Source organism: Chlamydotis macqueenii, chromosome 6 (assembly GCF_036417535.1).
Source record: "Chlamydotis macqueenii isolate bChlMac1 chromosome 6, bChlMac1.mat, whole genome shotgun sequence".
Taxonomy (NCBI): Eukaryota; Metazoa; Chordata; class Aves; order Otidiformes; family Otididae; genus Chlamydotis; species Chlamydotis macqueenii.
The window spans coordinates 30335542-30354884 of NC_141561.1; the positions used below are offsets into that span (position 1 = coordinate 30335542).

The 19343-nt window shown below is 36.9% G+C and overlaps 1 protein-coding gene across 2 annotated transcripts; it reads right to left on the reverse strand.

The window, feature by feature from the left end:
- Window positions 1-390: 390 nt before the first annotated feature.
- SGO2 (shugoshin 2) lies at window positions 391-19269 on the reverse strand. Of its 2 annotated transcripts, none has more exons than XM_086750527.1 (9): window positions 19156-19269; window positions 13422-13576; window positions 11436-11611; window positions 10957-11034; window positions 9923-10005; window positions 9303-9538; window positions 6824-8842; window positions 3704-3851; window positions 391-1000 (listed from the first exon to the last, which is right to left on the reverse strand). In XM_086750527.1, the coding sequence occupies exons 2-9, from the start codon at window positions 13564-13566 to the stop codon at window positions 895-897; spliced, it is 2991 nt and encodes a 996-aa protein (XP_086606653.1). In that variant the 5' UTR covers window positions 13567-13576; window positions 19156-19269; the 3' UTR covers window positions 391-894. The 2 variants fall into 2 exon arrangements, with proteins under 2 accessions (XP_086606653.1, XP_086606652.1); XM_086750526.1 differs by lacking the exon at window positions 19156-19269 and adding an exon at window positions 14415-15377.
- Window positions 19270-19343: the final 74 nt, after the last annotated feature.

Sequence of the window (19343 nt, forward strand, 5' to 3'; positions counted from 1 at the left end):
ACTATCTTGGTTGCAAAACGAACCTGAACCTCATGTGATGTAATCTGTAAAAGTTGTGTGGGCTGCAAGCTATAGCTTGCAGCTGGTAGCATCTATGATTCAAATAGTGCCAGGAAACTGTTTGGCACCTGACAGTGCATTATGAAATGCAGAAGTGATTAATGAGAATCCAGAGGGGAAGCAGTACAAAAATCTGATACCTGAATGGTACGATGCGGCAGTATTAGTTGTCATGCTAGCACTCTCTCAACTGGAAACTCAAGATGTTCCTTGGTCTGGTCCTATTTACTACTGAGTTCCCATTGCAGTGCTATTTGCTTTTGGCTGCCTCTGGCACATACTCTGAACACTAGACTTCTCTTTACTTTCCTCAAAATGAAAGTTCCTCATTTAAATTTCAGTATGATTCTGTCAAATCCAAAAGTCAATTATAAAAAAAAAGGGGGGGGGCTGTCTCCACCTATTTAAGTAGATTTACTAAAATTTGGGATGCTTGTGTCTGTTGCAACCAGCACTGAGAAATGGTTCTACTCATGGTAAATACAAACAACTCATATTAAAATTCTGAAAGGTGATTTATTTTTAATTCTCATTAAAACATTAACTTTGCTTATAAATTAAGAAGTCTGCAAACCCTTTGAACTAAGTGTAACTTTGAACATAAATTACTGACTAGAAATCCAAAACACAAGAGTGGAGCCTAACCCGTATTTGCCTTCCTTAGTAAAGTATTCCGTCCCTTATACAGAGGCTCCATTCCAGGAAATTCCACTTTGGAAGACATTTACTAATCAAAGAACAATAAGCATACTACTCTGCTAAACATATACATACATTTTTTAAATTGTACCCAAGTAAGGTGTGTTGTTCGTAAAGGCAATTCTCTCATCTTCATCAAATAAGTTTTGATTTACTTTTAAAACTTATTTTATTTTTCACTTTACAGACTGCAGAATCCAGAAATTGTGTATCTGTAAACTGATCCCCACGCCTTAATTTGCTGTAAACAAAAAGAAAAAAGACATCATGTATGAACATCACCAAGCACCTATATAACTATAATAATTATTTTATTATAGTAACGATTCCAAATAGTAAAAACTGTAAATGAAAGCTTGATGCAATACAGAAATTAAATTTATGGAAAATAAATGTCTAGAATGGCAAGGCATCGATAACTGTTTTCCAAAATAATGCTAAAAATAGTAGACTTTTAATGTGGCCTTGTTCTGGTTTTGTTTAGTGTGGGGGGGCCTAAGGTGGCAGCTTCTGTAGGAAACTGCTAGAAGTTGCTCCCCTTTGTTCAGTGGACTCGGCCGGGCCTAGGGCAGACCCGCTGCTGGCCAAGGCCAAGCCAACTGGTAGCAGAATGTTCCGTGAGAACGCCTCTGCAATAACGTATTTAAGAAGGGGAAAACAGGAGAAAAAATAAAAAAGAAGAGATGATGTGAAGAAGCTGAGCAGGGGCAGACAGGGGGAGGCGCAAGCCCTGTGGGCCTTGCAGGCCTCACCCTCTGGCCTTCCACCAGGCGGCCAACTGGGCCTGACTCAGCCGAGCCTGGCTGCAAGAAGTGGAGAGGAGATGAGATGTGAATGAGATATGAAAAGATCCTGAGAGGCATCTGCCAGCCTGTTGTGAAGAATTTTTCTTGTGAGAAGAACGGCTGCAGACGCCAAGGTCAGTGAAGAAGGAGGGGGAGGAGTAATGCGGCTCCTGGCCAAGATTCCCCTGCAGCCTGTGGTGACGACCATGGTGGAGCAGGTTGTCCCCCTTGCAGTCCATGGAGGCCCACAGAGGAGCAGAGATTCACCTGCAGCCTGGGGAGGACCCCACGCCAGGGCAGGTGGATGCCTGAAAGAGGCTGTGGTCTGTGGAGGGCCCGCTGGGACAGCTGTTCTGGAGGGACTGCACCCGTGGAAGAGATGACCCACGCCGGAGCAGTTTCATGAGGGACTGTGGCCCGTGGGAGGGACCCCACGAAGGAGCAGGGGAGGAATGTGAGGAGTTCTTCCCCCGATAATGAAGCAGCAGCGTAAAACAACGTGTGATGGACTGACTGTAACCCCCATTCCTTCTTTCCCACTGTGCCACTCGGGGTCGGGGGGGAGAAGGTAGTAGAGATAATGTTAAGCTTGGGAAGAGGGAGGGGTGGAGGGAGGTTATCTTGTTCTCTGCCTCATTATCCTGCTGTTTTTAGTAATAAATGAATAGTTTTCCCCAAGTCGAGTCTGTTTTGCCTGTGACGGTGACTTTAAGGATTTCTCCCTGTCCTTATCTCAAACCTTGAGCCTTTTTTCCTTATATTATCTCTCCCTACTCTCTTGGAGGGTGGGGGGAGCGAGAGAGAGACTGCGTAGTCTGGTCCCGATCGGGGCTGAACTACGACAGGCCTGTATCGTATTAATACGTAAGTAATCATAACTTATTCCTGTAAGACAAACTTAAAAATTATTTAAACCAAAAGCTTAAGACCATCCATTCAGGCCAGTACACTTGAAAACAAAATATAAATAGGAGACAGTAATCTAAAATCTTGAGTGACATCCACATCATTTCCTGTTACTAGTTACTGTCTCTCTCCAGAAATACAGAACCATAATTTTTTCAGGGTAAAAGAGGATAATTTGTCAGTATCATAATATTACAGCATTTTAGCATCCAATTCAATTAGTAAAATAAAAATGTAACTCTAATCCCTTTGCATTTCTTTTACAAGCTATCTGGCATAAATATTTCTGACAAGCCAGTGGTAAAATGAAAAGACACTTTCTTACTACTTTTAGCTCCTATTTGTCCTCAGTCTCATTGCTTCAAATAATTGTTTGCTTAATTACAGAGGTAAGTAGAAGTATTTTGAGGGTTTTTCAGTTTGTGGATTTATTTTCTTCTCCTCCCACAGTCTTGCCAGAAAAGGAAGACATACTGCTTTTACACCTTTGTCATAAAGTAAGTTGCTATAATCCTGTCACGCTCAACACTACTATAAGGAAATCTTGATACTGTCTTTACCTCAAGAATATACATTCTACTAATACACACCTTAATTTTTCCTTCAATTAATATTATACTAAAAAAATCCCAACCAAACAAAATACCTTTATGAACTTTGTGGCAAAAAACTCTCAGAATATTTTCAGAAGTAATCAACTTAAAGGTCCATTGGGATTTAGATCTATTCATGAGTGCAAATATATTAGTTTTCTTAATGGAAGTTTAACACCAAGAGGTAAATAACTAATTATTAAATCAATAGATCTTAAACTCAAATGATTTCTTGTATTAGATAGAGCTAGTTAAAGCAAAATGACTGAATTATGTAATATTAGTGCATAAATTACCTTGCCACTTGACAACATTACAAGGACATTATTATGGTGTAAGTTTACATTTATTATTCACCCCTAAAGGGGTTTATATCATGATAAATATTAAGAATTTACCTTTATTCTCTACTAGTATAAAATGTTGTATTATACACTATATTTAAATTTTGAGACTTTAATACTGTTTGTGCCTTACTTTGGCACCTGGAAATCCTGCCATACTAACAGGAAGTGTTTTATAGCAACATTAAAGTATCTTTGTGAAAGAGATTTGTGAAATAAATAGTTCAACTATTTGGGGGTTTTAATAGCACATATTTACTGGGGATAGTTAAGTACTCCAAAAAACAAACAAAAGCCCTAATATCCATATACCTACTTCTTTAGACTGGGTTCTTTGTAGCAAACAGTGGTTCTTCCTCGTCTAGGTGGTTCTGCTGAGTTTTCTTGTAAAGTTTTGGGGGATTTAGGTAACAAAGTGTGAGAGCGTATACCAGCATTTGTCAGATCTTGCAAAGCCTTTCTCCCTGTGAATACAGTATATGCCTTATTTAAATTATTTTCTGAATCATTAAGTAAACATTGAATTCATAATTATTTTTAATTAGTATTTCTTAATTCAAGTACTTTGGTTACTACTCCTACTCTAAAGATCAAAGAAGATACCATTACAGCTGCTTTCAACCTACCCAAATCTGCCAGTCTGCCAGGGCTCTTGGGATGTTTTAATCAAGCCCCATAAGCACTGTAATTTGGCAGCTAGCTGCTTAAGACTCCCAAGAGTTATTACAGTGAAAAAAGTAAAACTTCATACAGCTGATGGACTTGAACGCAGCAGGATGGCACATGTATAATCTGAAGATTCAACCTGTACAAGAGTTCTCTAGGACTGCATTTTCGAACTTTATGCCTGCTCTTTCGGCACAAAATTATCACAGCAAGGTGAGCCTCCTTATCTTCAAAACTGTATACTACCACTGAACATGTCCAAGAGGAATACTCCATAAAAAAAAGTAACCAGCCTTGGTAGAAGTAGTACTATTTGTGTTGGCTTTCTGTAATCGTTTAAGACCAATTCAGAATGCCAGACTAAACAATCAGTATTTAATTTGGAGACAAATATTTTGATAACTTGGGAGAAATACTGAAATTATTATTTAGCCCACATTTAAAAAAATTCTAAACCATTTATAGATCATAATCTTTCTGAAAAGCACTAAGATTTAATGCAGACAACAATCCAAGATGAAATAGTCTTAATCTGTATTCCTTAAAAAGTCTTCCAAGAGTGTACACTTCTGATACAGGTCAAGCTTTAGATTTACTGCATCCAGACAAGAACATTTGGAATGTAGTTTTTCAAAGGAACTGAATTTAAAACTCTCTTATCTTCACTTCTTGAGTTTGAACGCTTCACCTTAAATTCTCTGTGGCAGCAGATGAATGCTGTTGATCTCATAAAGGAAATTCATACACATATGGGATAAATGATGAATTTTTATTTTGCCTGTCTTGAGACCTAATAAATTATATCACCATATATTTACATATCTGTCAAAAAGGTGACTATTTTATTTCTTTATGATAGCATCTGAATGCTTTGTACAGTCTAGCATACACACTCTTAATTGATGGTCAAGCTGATAGTGCTGAATTACTCTTGCCCTGTAGTAGAATTCTGTGCTGAGATCAAGTGAAATATCTCAGTGGGTAAGACTAATCATTTCCTCAACAGTCTTCTGAAATGTGTTAAGCAGAGAAAAAGTCAGAGGTTCTTCACTGGTTTTCTGCTGACTTTACTTCTGAGAGACATATTAAGGTGACTTCGGGCTGCTTGCAGGAAGTCCCTTCTGATTTATAAAGGCAAAAGAAAAAGCATTGTCTTTTAAAGGAGTTCATTAAGGAAGAGCAATGCTTATTTGGTTTAAACAAGAGAGCTCTCCAATAATGAAAAACCTCCCAAGTTTGGCTACCTCACTAATCAATCTTGATTTGTACTAGTTTTAAAATGAAAGTAAACTGTTATTCTGAGCTTCTCCTAAAGCTTAAGGTTAGAGATCAGGTTAGCTTCTTTTTAAGTAGTAAGAGTTTTGAGACATCTATGAGTCTGCATTATTTAGGAAAGCTAATGCCTTTGAGTGTGAACATTTATGTTCACATAGATCTAACTGTGTAGAGACTTCCATTACAGGAGACTTCCAAGGTATATTTCTAAGTAAGTACAGCTCAAGGCAGTATCAGAAGAGCTGGCATCATCAGAAAGGATGGCATTTCCTTGCTTTCTTTTAATGCAAGATATGGATTTGGATGTAAGATGAAAAATAAACTGGTTTTTCAACTGTGCTTAAATGGATGGAGATCACGGTATTAGCTTGTTTTTTATGTCAGTAATCTTTGATACCACTGATCACATGGGTTTACTAATTTATCAATAAAGCCAATACAATTATGGGATCCTTTTTCTGCCTTCCAAAAAAGGAATCAAACATGAGAAGATGCAACTGCAAATTACCAGGACTAATATCTTGCACAACAGCATAACTCTGCCAGTATTGCTACTCTGTGGTCATGTAAAATATGAGATTTTTTGCCATTGTGTCCTAGCATCCAAATGAAGCCAAGACAGTATTTGCTTGATAGTTTGGGATTCAAACTATTAATTTGAGCTAGGAAACTGTCTAGGTGTTGGGACATTCTCAGAGACAATGAAGTAAACAGGAACTTGTTGAGAATAAGCATGTTTACAAAATAGACCCCTCATGCTACAAAATTTCAAAGCTACATTTTAAAGCATACTTAAACTCTAGCATAGACATGTTAGTCATATATTCCTTTAGCTCCTTTACGTAAGTTCATCGTATGGTACAAGATTCTAAACCTATCTTCCAGACTACACCAAAGTTTGATTATTTTTTTAATGTATCTTATTTAAAGAAGAGGTTGCCACATTAAAGTTTGCTTATCGGTGGATTCTAGAGAAAGCCTGCTCAAAGTACTTTTTTAGATCTCAAAATTCCTGTTGAATTGCAATATTTCTAAAGAAATACAAATAAAACCTTTAAGTCCAGCTACGTTCACCATGTATGAAGGGAACACTGTAGTCCACTCTTATTTCCCTTGTATAAAAGCTCAAGCTATAGTATCTTTTCTATCCCCAACCTTCTGAATTCCATCACATTCCTTGAAAAATACAAGCTCTAACTACAATTGCTCCTCAGCAATGTGGACTACTTACATCTGCCCAACTAAATGTTATCTTGGCATACACTGAAAAGTAACAAGTATATTAGTTACCACAATTAAGAAATATATTTTGACTGATATATTATATAGAATATGAGTATTTTTTGTGATTTTTCAGTCTTACCTTTTTCGACTCCTGTTCTATCGACTCTAAGCAAGCAATAAGACTAGAATAGCATTAAGAAAAGATACCTTATTGCTATTTCAGATGCTACCTAATTCAAAACACCATTTTTTTTCTCACCCATTCACTTACCATGACAAGGCGTCGGAGTCTTTTTGTAAGTCTCTTTAGAAATATGATCCAGTTTTTGTTCTGCTTTTCCAGCATCCAGTGCTTTATTATGATCATTTTGTCCACAGATTTCAGAGTTTTTTAGTATAGAGAAGTTCATGGCAGCACTGTGGTTATCAAAAGCTGGGAGCTCCACATCAGAAGGACCTTCCTGGAGAAAGCTATCTACGTTTAATGGCATATTCTTAGAACATTTGACAGGTAAGAATTTTAAAAATTCTGGGTTTTGAACTGTAGGCTTTAATTTGCTTATAGAGGAATCTATGTCATGAGGGACTTCCTTGTCATCCAAAATATTTGGCCCCCCCTTATCAATATGCATGAAATAATTTTCGTCTGGTCTAGTCTCAGTAACACCAGAACTAAAGCTCTGTTTGCGTTTTGCCTGATTATCAGGAGAATTACTAATGTGAGGGTTTTTATTTGCCACTGATGAGGAATCTACTTTTTTTAACATATTAGCGTCATCATCATCTTGTTCTTTAGCTTGTGGTGTATTCATAGCTGTACCATTCTGAGTAACTAAAGATACCTGCATTTGCTGAGTTTCAGTTATTTTATTTCCATGAGCAGCCTCTGCATGCCATGCATCCGTATTTTTTAATTCTTCATTTTTACAAAGTGAGAACTGCATAAGATTTTCTTTAGGTATGACATCCACTTTCTGGCTAGCCTTTGCCAAAGTACATTTTAATCTGCCTGGCACAAAATGGCTACTCTTTTGGTCTGGTTTCTCAGCAATTTTCTGAATACTGTCACTTTCAGATTCTCCATTTTGTCTGTAACTACTCTTTTTGTTGTATTTTCTAGTATTTTTCTGGTCCTGCTTTCTCTTGCTGTCATCCTGGTTTATCTCTGTTTGAGACTTTTTTGAAATAAATTCTCCATACTGCCCCTTTTCCTTTCTACAGTATTTTGCTGTGTCCATTTTAGAATGGTTTTTGGAAGTTTTCCTGTTTATTTTTGCTCTGCTATGTTTCTCATTTGTATGCAGAAATTCCCACTGTAAATGCAATACATTAGAAGTGTTATCCTTGAATGGTACATTTTCAGCACAACAAACTTCTGGTGGGATCTTGTTAACAGATGAGTTTGAGTCTGCTTTTTGTATTTCACTTTCCATCTCTTCATATGTTTCTGAGAAAATTTCCTTCCTTGTCTCCCGTTTTGTTGCACTCATTAAGTTAACCTGGGATGTCCTCCTAGTAACTTTAGCTTCACTTGGACAATTTAGTGCTTCATAACTTTTGCTGGTATTTAGCAAACTCTCTTTTCCTACATAATTTCCTGTAGATAGCTGTTCTGTCTGACTCTGGAATAGTTGAGTTTGTGAGTCAGTAGTTTTTGAAACTTCACTATTGTCAGCCCTAGTGTGCCTTTCTTCTGCATATAAATTTGAAGTTACTTCAGTCTTGCTCTTAATTTTCTCTTTATCCTTCTTAGAATATTTTACTTTTCTAAAATTTGCTAATATTTTATCAGAATTGGCATTACTGTTTTTATTCCTGTGTAATTTATCTTTGTCTTTTGATGTAACTGTGAGTAGTTCACCAGCATCACTGGCAGTCAACTCCATATCAGCATCATAAACAGTTTCTTCAGGCTTCATCTTGTCAGTAAAAAGCAGTTTCTTAAAATCTACCTTACTTTCATTGCTAAATTTAAGAGGTGAAGGAATAATGCGAGACAAATCACTTGAGCTTTCCTGCAAATTTATCTCATTGGTGTTGCTGTCAGTATTGATACCATGACAAAGCTGATTATTTGAGCTACATTTTTTATCAAAATCTTTTATATTAGGTTGTGGTTTTGTCTTATGAAGTACTGCATGTTTGTTTCTTTCAGTCACATGTCCACAGAATGGCAACGAACTATCATTATATTGTTTTGTAAGCTCCTCAGACTGTCTTAAAGACTGTGTATTTTGGATGTCAGTCAGGAAGGCACTATTGCAAGTTAGTTCTGTGCGTAACTGATTTTCTGCAAAGAGAAAAATTTCAGCAGCTTGGGGAAAGAACGAATAGAGTATAGTTATCAGAATAAGACATTACTGAAGATCGGACCAGAAGCATATATATTTTTTTAAGTGAATACACACATTCTGTGGGTGGTCCTTAAAAATCCAGTTAACTAAAGCTAATTTCACATTTTACCAAAGTTAGACTTTTGAAGTTGGGTATAAATAAAAATGTATTATTAAAGTTTTATTCTGTTCACATTAATTTTATTACATTTTAGCTGTGTTATTTCAATGAACATTCTTCTACAAGTAACTATGAAGACACCTATAATTATGGGTAAGCATTCTATTTTTTATTAGTTTATTATAGTTTAGGAATCTTATTGTACCTTCTGTATCACACATCAAGTAATGAGATATTAAATACTAATTCACAGATAGCTCTGAAAAATTAATCATCTGTATAAAAATACATCATACCTTTTAAAAATATATTTTTGTCAACAGTTGTTTCCACTGGGTCTATTTCAATTAACTTTTGATTATTTGTACCAGAGGGCAATGATAATGCAAACCTAACTTGATCTGAATGCATTTCCTTTGACAAACTAGTGGTACACTTAAAAGAATTTGGTATTTCACACACAGAAGGGCTATCTTGCTGTTTTGCATTAGCTGTTGCAATTAAAGGAAGCTTCACTGGCAATTCTACAGATCTGAAAAGAGAAAATTTTACTGTGAAGATTTTTATTACATTTTATGCCATAACATAACATTCATTTGTTCAAAACATTCCCTTAATAATGTATAAAAGCAGAAAATAAGAATTTGAGTATGAAATCTGATTCTGTCTCGGGGCAAATGTAATCCTGGTTCGTGCTGGCGAGATCCCATGAAGAAAGAAGCAAGTTATTCAAACCCAAGTTTTGTCTACTGCTCTCTTTATATATAAATTCCAAGTTGCAAGTAGGTAACTTCTGAATTAAACAGAAAATTGTTTCTTGTTACCTCAAAAATACCTACAACAATATACCAAGATTAGGGTTAAAAAAAAAATCCACAGACATTTACCAACTTCTTCATTTAATATGACTACCTACCTAGCAGACTGACATGTACTCTTGAAGTGGTCATCAGCAGGCCTGCTTGGACTAGCTGACAGGGGAAGAGAACTCTGAAGATTCTTTTGAAAGAAGAAGAGTGAGGAAGTAGAAACAGTTGAATATTTTCTTATGTTTTAATTAACAGAAATATCCACAGGAAAAAAAAAAATGAATGGGGAAAAAATAGAAGTACTGATGAAAGGTGGATGATATTTAAACACATACAATAATTTTACAAAAAAGTATTTTGTAACAAAACTTATTAAAATCTGTAACCTGTTTGTGTCTCAAAGCAGTGTATAGACTTCTAAAACATAGCTATAATTAATGCAAAGTGGGTTATACATACAGAAGCACAGAGCAACACTAAGCAACTGTTCAGAACAGACAATAAAATTTTTTTTTTTTTAAATAACTGTAATTTTGCCATGACACGAAGACTAACATGGACTAACTGGCTGGTAGAACACTGTCACAGGTTGCCCAGAGAGGTGGTGGATGCCCCATCCCCGGAAACGTACAAGGCCAGGTTGGACGGGGCTCTGAGCAACCTGATCTGGTTGGAGATGTCCCTGCTCCTTGCAGGGGGGTTGGACTTGATGACCTTTCAAGGTCCCTTCCAACCCTAACCAGTCTGTGATTCTATGACTATGTTTTTGGTAGAGTTTCCACATGCAAGATATTTATTACAGCACTAAGCAAGGAAGGCAAGTAGCTCAATCATTGGTGAATACCACATACTAATGTACAATGTTTTTGTTTTTTTTTTTTAAGCACATGACTTCATCAGGGCTAACTGATATTTAACTTTCAGATACTTTGTAAACAAGATTAAACTCTAAATTCTTAGTGCAAGCAACAGCTAAATTTAATTGCTTTCACTAGAGTAGGGCTTCATCCCAAGTTTCAAGGAATTGGGGAAATGTTTTAAAATGCATATATGATTTCAACATTACCCTTATTTAGATGCTTTGAAAATATTAACCTGGAAAATCAGTTCAATATGGTAATATTTAAAAAAAAAATCTTACCTTAGAAAGATTGCTTATTTCTATTGCAGTTAGGAGCTTATCATTCAAAAATGCTTCTATTTCTATAAGAGTTTTATTCTGCATGTAAAAGAAAAAGTAATTTAAAAAAATGTAAAATATTTTAAGTGGCTTCTGGCTTAAGAAAAGACAAGATATAAAGGTGAATCTACATTGATTTTTTTTTTACACTAAATTAAGCACAAACTGATTTTTAATACCATCTCAATATCTTGAAATATAAAGGTGAAGCTGACACTAAAATAGCTATGGATACACATATACACTGATGGACAAAACAGTAAGTACAAAAAAATCTTATGAAAGAAAAACCAAACATGACTATTATGCTATCAGATGATATAACTTCACAAATCTGATATGTATATTTTAAATCATCATTTTAAGAAGTAATATTAATTTTCCAAAAATAGACAAAAGCTTGGTTTAGCTAAGTTTAAATTATATTATTTGCAGCATACCAAACAGTTCAGTTTTCTATGAAGCCACATATTATGAAACTGCAGCTTTTCTACTTCCTTCTGAAGAAATATCTTCTCATTTTTTAGCTTCCGAGAATTTTCCTTCTCCACACTCAAAGCCACAGCTAATGCTTTATTATTTTGTTTTAAAGATACTTTAAATATAGATGAGTTATCTAAAGGAGACAAAATCATATTATTTTCAACAGCCTCAATTACAGGTCCTCTCTGCATGAACTATCATCATACAACATTTTTATCTGTAGGTTTTGGTGGAACAATAGCAAAGCCTATCATTTTCTAATATAAAACTGTTTCTGTTGTTACTCTGATGACTACTCTGTCACAGCTTCAAGTTTATTTCATGCATGGATTCTGCTCTAGTCTGGATTTTTAAAAATAAGATTATTTTAAGAAGAAAGCATTTAAAAAAGGACTGTTTCACAAGTATAAAAATGTTTCTAAATTTCTAAAAAATAAATCTACATCTTACAAATTAAAAAGTTAAAACATTTTGAGCATAAATGTGAGTTTTAACAACAGAAATAAAAAAAGCTGTAAATTAGAAATATGCCTTCCGCTATCCTAATGAAAACCTGTCTACTGATATCTGTTACAAAATGTTTTGCGGAATCAGGGGGCGGACAGGAGGGTGGGAGGTGCCTGTGAGCACCAGAGGGTGGACTTGGGGATCACGGGATCAGGGGGCGATCGCGTGTACGGATATAGGACGCTTTGTGACGCAGCATTAAATCGACATTCAGAGCAAGATAGTATGTGTCCGTCTCTTTATGTCCCTGCGTAGGGAGGTGTACAGACGGACGGGCGCCTGAGTCTTGCTGCCTGCCGAAAGGCGACATGTTTTAGGAACTTAACTTTTTTTTTTCCCCAGTGACACTGTGAATTACCAAGATAATCTTTTTTTTTGCCTCACGTTCAAAGTATACACAGAGTTAACCCAAACTCAAGGTAGAGACAAGCCTGACCATGCTCTTTTAGAGTACAAAACGGAGCAAGGTTAGCTTGAAATCTGTTCCAACTACATCTTTGTTGTCTTATGTTATTGCTGCTGTGATCTGTAATCCAAAATTTAGGAGACCTTATTTCTTTGCTTTGAGAAACAGGCAACACCAATAGAACCTTGTTAATCCAACCATTATGCTTTGAAATTACTACTCAGTTTTGTAAATTACTTGTGTTACTGCAGTGTGGAGATTTCTAAAGGATATTAGTATTATTCATCTATACTGTTTTTCACTGAAAATTTGTATTTTTGACATAAAGCCACAGTAAGTTCAAAAATATATATATATACACAAGCACCAAAAACTTGCTGCACTGATCACTGTGAGAGAAGCTGAAGTCAACGTTCACTTACTCATGCTGCTTGAATTAGAGCTCTGCAACAGTGGTGTTTCACTACATTAATATTTTCCCTTTTGCAGAAGAGGATCTGAGATGTACCACAATGTTGTTTCTGTCAGACCCAGAAACAAAACACAACCATCTACCATGACAAATCTATGTTTGAATTTAATCCTGACTTAGTGGGAAAACAAAATATCTTCCGGCAAGTGATTACATCAGCAGATTAATATTTGTAGTTGTCCTTGATTCAGTAAATGACTCAATGAAGAATTTTATATAAATCCCACTTTGCAAGTCAGAATGCTAGGTATATTACTATGACAACTATATGTTAAGAGATCATTGATTTTACTCATTTTGGTACCTCAGTTTTTAGACATCCCAAATGGATGTGGACATAGATGTTAGAAATGCACTTGAGTACATTCTTTTAAAAAACAGTCATGCCAAAGAGCAAGCACTGAACAACTTACAATCGTGTAAAATTCTCAACATACCATATTAATATTTTTAACAGGCAGCAATTCATCAAATAATGTTAAATACAATTACTATTCCTTTTGAAGTCAGACATTCTAAGTACACTAAATGCCTTTGGTTTTATTCAACAGGACTTACTTATTAATTTAGTCTTGATTTTAGATGCTAAAGAAGCATTCCATTTTGCAGCTTGTAATGTTCCATCCCTCTTCTGCTTATGTCCTCTAACAGCAACCGAGGTGAAAATGGTAGATGACTTAGCAGCTGCTCGTTTATCCATCATGAAAATGGACCTGTACATTGTCAAAAGGAACACACACGTAATGCATGATCTTTCTCACACTTTAAAATGTTTTTCATTTTTTTGTTACCTCTTATCAGGATTTGTTATCTCTGAAGTTGAGAAAATTGCTTCAGTCTTTCCCTTTATTCAATTAATTCAAACAGGTTAATGAATCGTTCATTGAGACTTAAGTCACATTGTCACAGAACAGCAAAATATTTAATAAACATGAGGACTAAAAGGATAATAGATTTTTGATCTTGTCGATTCCCTCATGTCATCTACCTAAGTTCACACTTAAAAGGGGAAAAAAAAAAACCCTAAGGATCTATCACTTTACAGTGTGACCAGGACAAATTTTAAATTGTATCATTTAAATAAACCAGCATTATAAAAGCTATAAACTCCAGCAGACAAGGGGAGAGAGCAAGCACAGGCAGCAGCGGCAGCGGCTTCCCGGCAAGCCGCTTCCAGGAGGCCGGCCTCCCTGCCAGCCGCCCTTGCGCTCCCGCCCGCCCTCACAGGCACGAGGCTGCACGCGCGCCCGCTCCCGCCTTCGCCCCAGGGGCCGCCAGCGGCCGTTGGGCGGCAGCCGTTGACCCGAGCCGCTCGCGCGCCCGCAGCGACAGACCTCGCGGCTGCCAGCGGCGCGGGAAGGGGCGGGCAGGGCCACGAGCCCGGAGGCGGGGAGGGGAGGATGTTGCAAACAGGCCCTGGCCGGACGGCAAGCCGGAGGCGTCGGGCCCGTGCCCACGCTTAATACAGTGAGAGGAGTTATCTGGAATTAAATCACTGGATGATATCTGAATAAAATGATATACGAAAGCAAAAAAAGATTACGAACTTACCAGAGAATCAATAACACTTTGTGCTTCATAACTCAAAAGTAAAGTGCTAGGCCATAATGCTGGGGTACAAACCTGTCCCATCTCCGCAGCTGGATTTATACCACAACCACCACCCACTGCTCTAGCTTTTTTGATGCTTTGTTGACAAAACAGGAAAAGCACTGTAGCAGTTTTTTTCACGTACATGCAAAATCAAACATGTTAAAATTGTTCACACGCACTCCTACATACATTTATTTTCACAAATGCGATACGCGTAAGTTATTAACCTTTAATCCATGGTTCCAGTTCTTTGGTGACATTCCCGGGTATTTTAAAAAGAGGGAGTGGGATGCATATAACTTGTCCAATCACATGTCTTTGCAAACCCATTTTCAATATCAGCCATCAATAATGCTAAAATTTAAAAAGAAATATTAATTGTATAAACACTTAGCATCAATCCTAATTCCCTGTGAGGATGGGATTAGGGAACTGCAGATGTTCCACCTGGCTGTCAGAGATTTTTAGGAAAAGGCTGAGGTACTTGGCTTTCTGTTCAGAGTTCCTTTAGGTTGAAAGGAGAAATTCGTGTAACTTCTTCTCAGTGGAAACCTAAGTTTCTTTTTGGCTGATCTTTAACTATTAGTAATAGATGAAATAACAAACAATTAATAGATAAGCATCAAGACAGTTACAAAACCAAAAATGACAAATTTAAAAAACAATAGATTACAGCAAGTACACATGCTGCCTGCGTACTTACTGACTTGTAAGGGTAGGAGTCTCCAATGTCAGAATTTGAGCAAGCCCACTTTTTGTTTGGTTTAGGTAATACTACGACTGGGAATTGGAAGTATTTTAGTCTAATAAAATGCTTTTTCCCAAAATCTCTCTGAGCCCAAAATCCCTTGCTCTTTAACATTCCCTCCACATACATTCTCTTTCACTGGCCATGTGTGCCCAGGCCTACCATTAGTGGACATTAGTCCATTAGTGGACATTAGTCCATAGTGGACATATGTCCATTAGTGGACATATTTGGTCCAGGAATCAGTAAACTTATAGCAGTTTTGTGACAATCTTAAGGGAGTTAAGGTTTAATTTATACATAGATATTGAAGGTTTAAATAAAAAACAGCATTAGGTTCTGTAACGCAGTAATCATTATGAAAATCTTACCTCTCCATGTGCTAACATTATAGTATGCTACAAAGAAACTCAAAGGAATAGCACTGTAAGTATCAGTGCTATTATTTGACAGTGTATCTTTATGAATGTACTATTTTCATAATCTGCCGCAAACAGCATCTGGAGAGTCTCTCTTTTCCACCTTTTCTCCATTTGTGGATGATATATGGAACAATTTCTCAGTGTGGCCCTGAAGCTGCAAAACCCTATGCTTCTATGCAATCCTCTTAAAATACAGACTTGATCCAGCACACCTTATATACCTTTGGTACGTTTCCCCTTACAAGGCAACTTGGAAGTGACTGTGGCCATGTAAAACTCTGCCCAAATAAAAAAAGAAAATAACCTTTTGTAACTTTAAAAATAGAAAACCAATTAAATAAAACCTCCTTAGCCTTTTCAGAAGTCAGTGTTTTCCTCCAGATCCAATCATGAGCTTTCATTTCCTCTAGCTTTACAACGGTCCCAACTCCTGAAGGGGCCATCACCAATTTGCTTCCATTTAACGTTTACATCACTACTGCGGGCAATAAATTGAGAACAAAACGTGAAGTATTGCGTTTCCACCTGTGGTCATACTTTCCTTTACACTCCGCTGAGGAACTCCCACACTGTAACATTGCACATGTAAAAATCTCCAGTTAATTGCCAGCTGCTCAAAATGGGGAAGAGCTTAAAGCGCTGCCAAGATTCACAGTCTATATATCTTAAATATATATTAAGAGCAGAACTCTGCTTTTTAGTCATTTGGGATTGTATGACTGGTCTTTAAGCTAAATAGAAATGAAAGGGAGAGAGAGAAAGACAACCAGACAGAGACAGACCTCTTGTAAAAGTCCTAACCACATGGGAAGTGTTGTACTGAATTAGTGTCTTACTAGATATCTGCAAATCAATCTCTGAGAAGTATCTTGGTTGAGGAATTAATTCCCATAGGGTCTAGTAAAGCATAAACTATGACTAAAGCATTTCTGGTGGGTAGATTACATAGAACAGCTGTTCCTTCTGTGGATTCCCTGATGTCAAACAAGACTTGAGCTCATGCTATAATTTTTTCTGAAATTACAGTATTAAGAACACATCTTCCTCTAATCACTCCCTTTCTTGAACAGCTCAATGAAAATTAATTTCTTAGTGCCTCTTCTCCTCTGTCAAATTTGACTGAAATTAGTAAACTGAAACAGAAATATACAGAGGATGAGTGTGTAAGCCTGGCTTCCTTTGGAAACTAGTGAAAAATAAAACAAAAAACTCCCTGTGTTCATTTCCCAAGGACATGCAGCTTCAAAGGCAGTTTGGTTGTGCAGGTTGGTTATGCTGCATGCATACTAAGCTTGTACATACACGCTGTACTAAGCTTGAAGAGTAACGCTGTTTCACATGGTTAAATCCAAGGTCCAAAATCTACTGCATTGTTTGTGTACATACATATATTGACTAAAACCATGTATATTGTTCTGGTCTCCCAATGCAGGAATACATGAAGGAACATTTTTCAGACTTTTGAGGCAAAACCAAGCCAGCTTAAAGGAGAAAAAATTAAGTGAATGTTTTAGAGGGAGAAAGACTGGAAGTTAAACATAAAAGTATATCATAACATTTGACAACAATAGCTACATTTAAGTATTAACTAAATCTACTAAAGATGTAGTTAACCAGATACCACTATTCCACAAAAATAATGTTATATTTATTTTCACTTATTTTATAGGAAGTCCATCCCTGAATCCTCAGTCTGTATTGCATTCAGGGGCATGTTGTGCCTTGTGTGCATATTTAATTAGATGTTAAGCATTAAAGACCTGGCTTTTAGGTACATTCTTAGCCAAGAACTGTTCAGAAAGCACATGAGAGCCATTGTGCTTGGCATGCCATTTGCTCTCTTTGCTGCAACTGTAGCATGCTTAGTTGCCAAGGCAAATGAAATGTGAAGCATTTACTGTAGCTTTAACCGCCATTCTAATGCAAATCAGCAGTAAGATAAAAAGAGGTGAGTTCTAAGTAGTAAATGATCACTCATAGTTACACAATTTCAAATATAATTTACTTTCTCCCTACTAGGGCCAGATGTTACATAATTTAGATAGCTCTTTCCTTTAATGTCCATCACTTGACTGAAGGGAAGCCTGAATTACAAATCTCTGGTCCTAAATAGTAACTGAAAACACACTAGCCTATAAATATTTAGATATTCTTAAAATAAAAAATGTAGTAACAGACCAGAATACAGCACGCTATGCAGTTGGAACTGTGGCTGCCCTGTGATTATTTCTTACATGCCTTTGATTTGACCCTTCAGCAAATGAACTTGTGGTTGCAGTTTTAAATACCTTACATATGGTAACAAAACACCTCCAAAGGGAAATCATGAGTAAAAAAACCAGGATGACACAAGATGAAAATCAGTAAGAATTGTAGTTATAACTGAGTTAATTTGCTAAGGTAAACACAGAGAACCTATTTAAATACAATATGGGCACATTTCTTTTATGTGCAGTGTACAATTAAATAGCTGGATTTTTACTGGACTTCAGATAGCAATTAAAGTATATCGTTTACATTTGGCATTTAGTTCTCTCTTACTCTATTTTCTAAACGTATAATCGGTATATGACTTGAGAAAGTTTGCAGAAACCCAGAGTTTGGCCCTGTTAACTTTTGCACACAACTACTAGTTATTTGGCAATTGTATCCATAGGGATAGGTTCTTACTGTATGTTACAGCAAAAATAAGTTATTCTTTATTTGCTGATAGACTTAAGTGGCAACTAGCCATATAAACTTTTTTTTAATATGTCTGCATCTTAGAACCATTTTTCATGGGTATAGAAATTTTTCGTAATGACACCGAGACAAAAGCATAATGGAAATCTATTTTTTTCACCTTTCCATTGTTTATACATGCACTTTGGTGAGCAAGCAACTAATGCCAGACACAAGCCATTCCTCTTAGTACCACACTGATTCTGCAACTTTTTGTGAAATGGCTGTATGAGAGTAAAGCACCTTTCCTGCATTCATCCATGCTATTTTAATGCATTATTAGTTTGCTCTAGAAAATGCATACAAGTCTGAAGGAGGAGAAAACCTGTATTGCACAGGCAAGCAACAGAAAAGCAAACTAAAAGCTATGATGCCTACATTCATATATATTAGCTAGAACTAAACAGAGTGCTGCTGGCACACAAGCCAGTGAGTTGGTCTGCTTCAAGGGACAAGCAGTCATGTCAAAGTAGGCCAGAAAACACCAGCTGACCTGAAGCTGCTTTTTCTGCCTTTGCCCCTCATTTTAACCAAAGCAGACCTTTCCGTCTTCAGACTCACAGCATGCACCAGCATCATGCCACCCTTGTGAGATCACCTGCCTGAGGGCTGTGACTCTGAGCAGCAGCAGCTGCAGGAGAAACCAGCACCCATCGCTTGGGCTTCCACCTCCGGCTGAAGCCACTGCCCAGGCCCAGCCACCATGAAGTTAAACAGGAGTACTGCAGGTTAGAATAGCTCAAGCTGCGATATTATTGAGCCTACAGAAAAAGCAATTTAATCAAATTTGCTTTGAGTAAACACTTACTTGTAATTAAAAAAAAAAAAAGTATTATCAGGAAAGGTTTTGCCTTACAGAATATCAAATTTATGTGGGTCAGCCTCAGTTGAGAAGACGAAGACACCAAAGCCAAGCCTGAGGGACCCCCTCCACGCAAAGTGGGGAAGGCAGGGGCAGAGCCATGGCGTTCCCGCACCTGTCTGACCCGCCCTACC

Excerpts from the sequence above, each read along its gene's own strand:
- SGO2 (XM_086750526.1), bottom strand. The coding sequence starts at position 14,443 with ATGAAGCACAAAGTGTTATTGATTCTCTG. Across the intron at positions 11,612-13,421 it reads AATCAAGACTAAATTAATAA|ATAACTCATCTATATTTAAA; the intron begins GTAAGTCCTGTT and ends TGTCTCCTTTAG. Across the intron at positions 9,539-9,922 it reads AGTACATGTCAGTCTGCTAG|ATCTGTAGAATTGCCAGTGA; the intron begins GTAGGTAGTCAT and ends TTCTCTTTTCAG.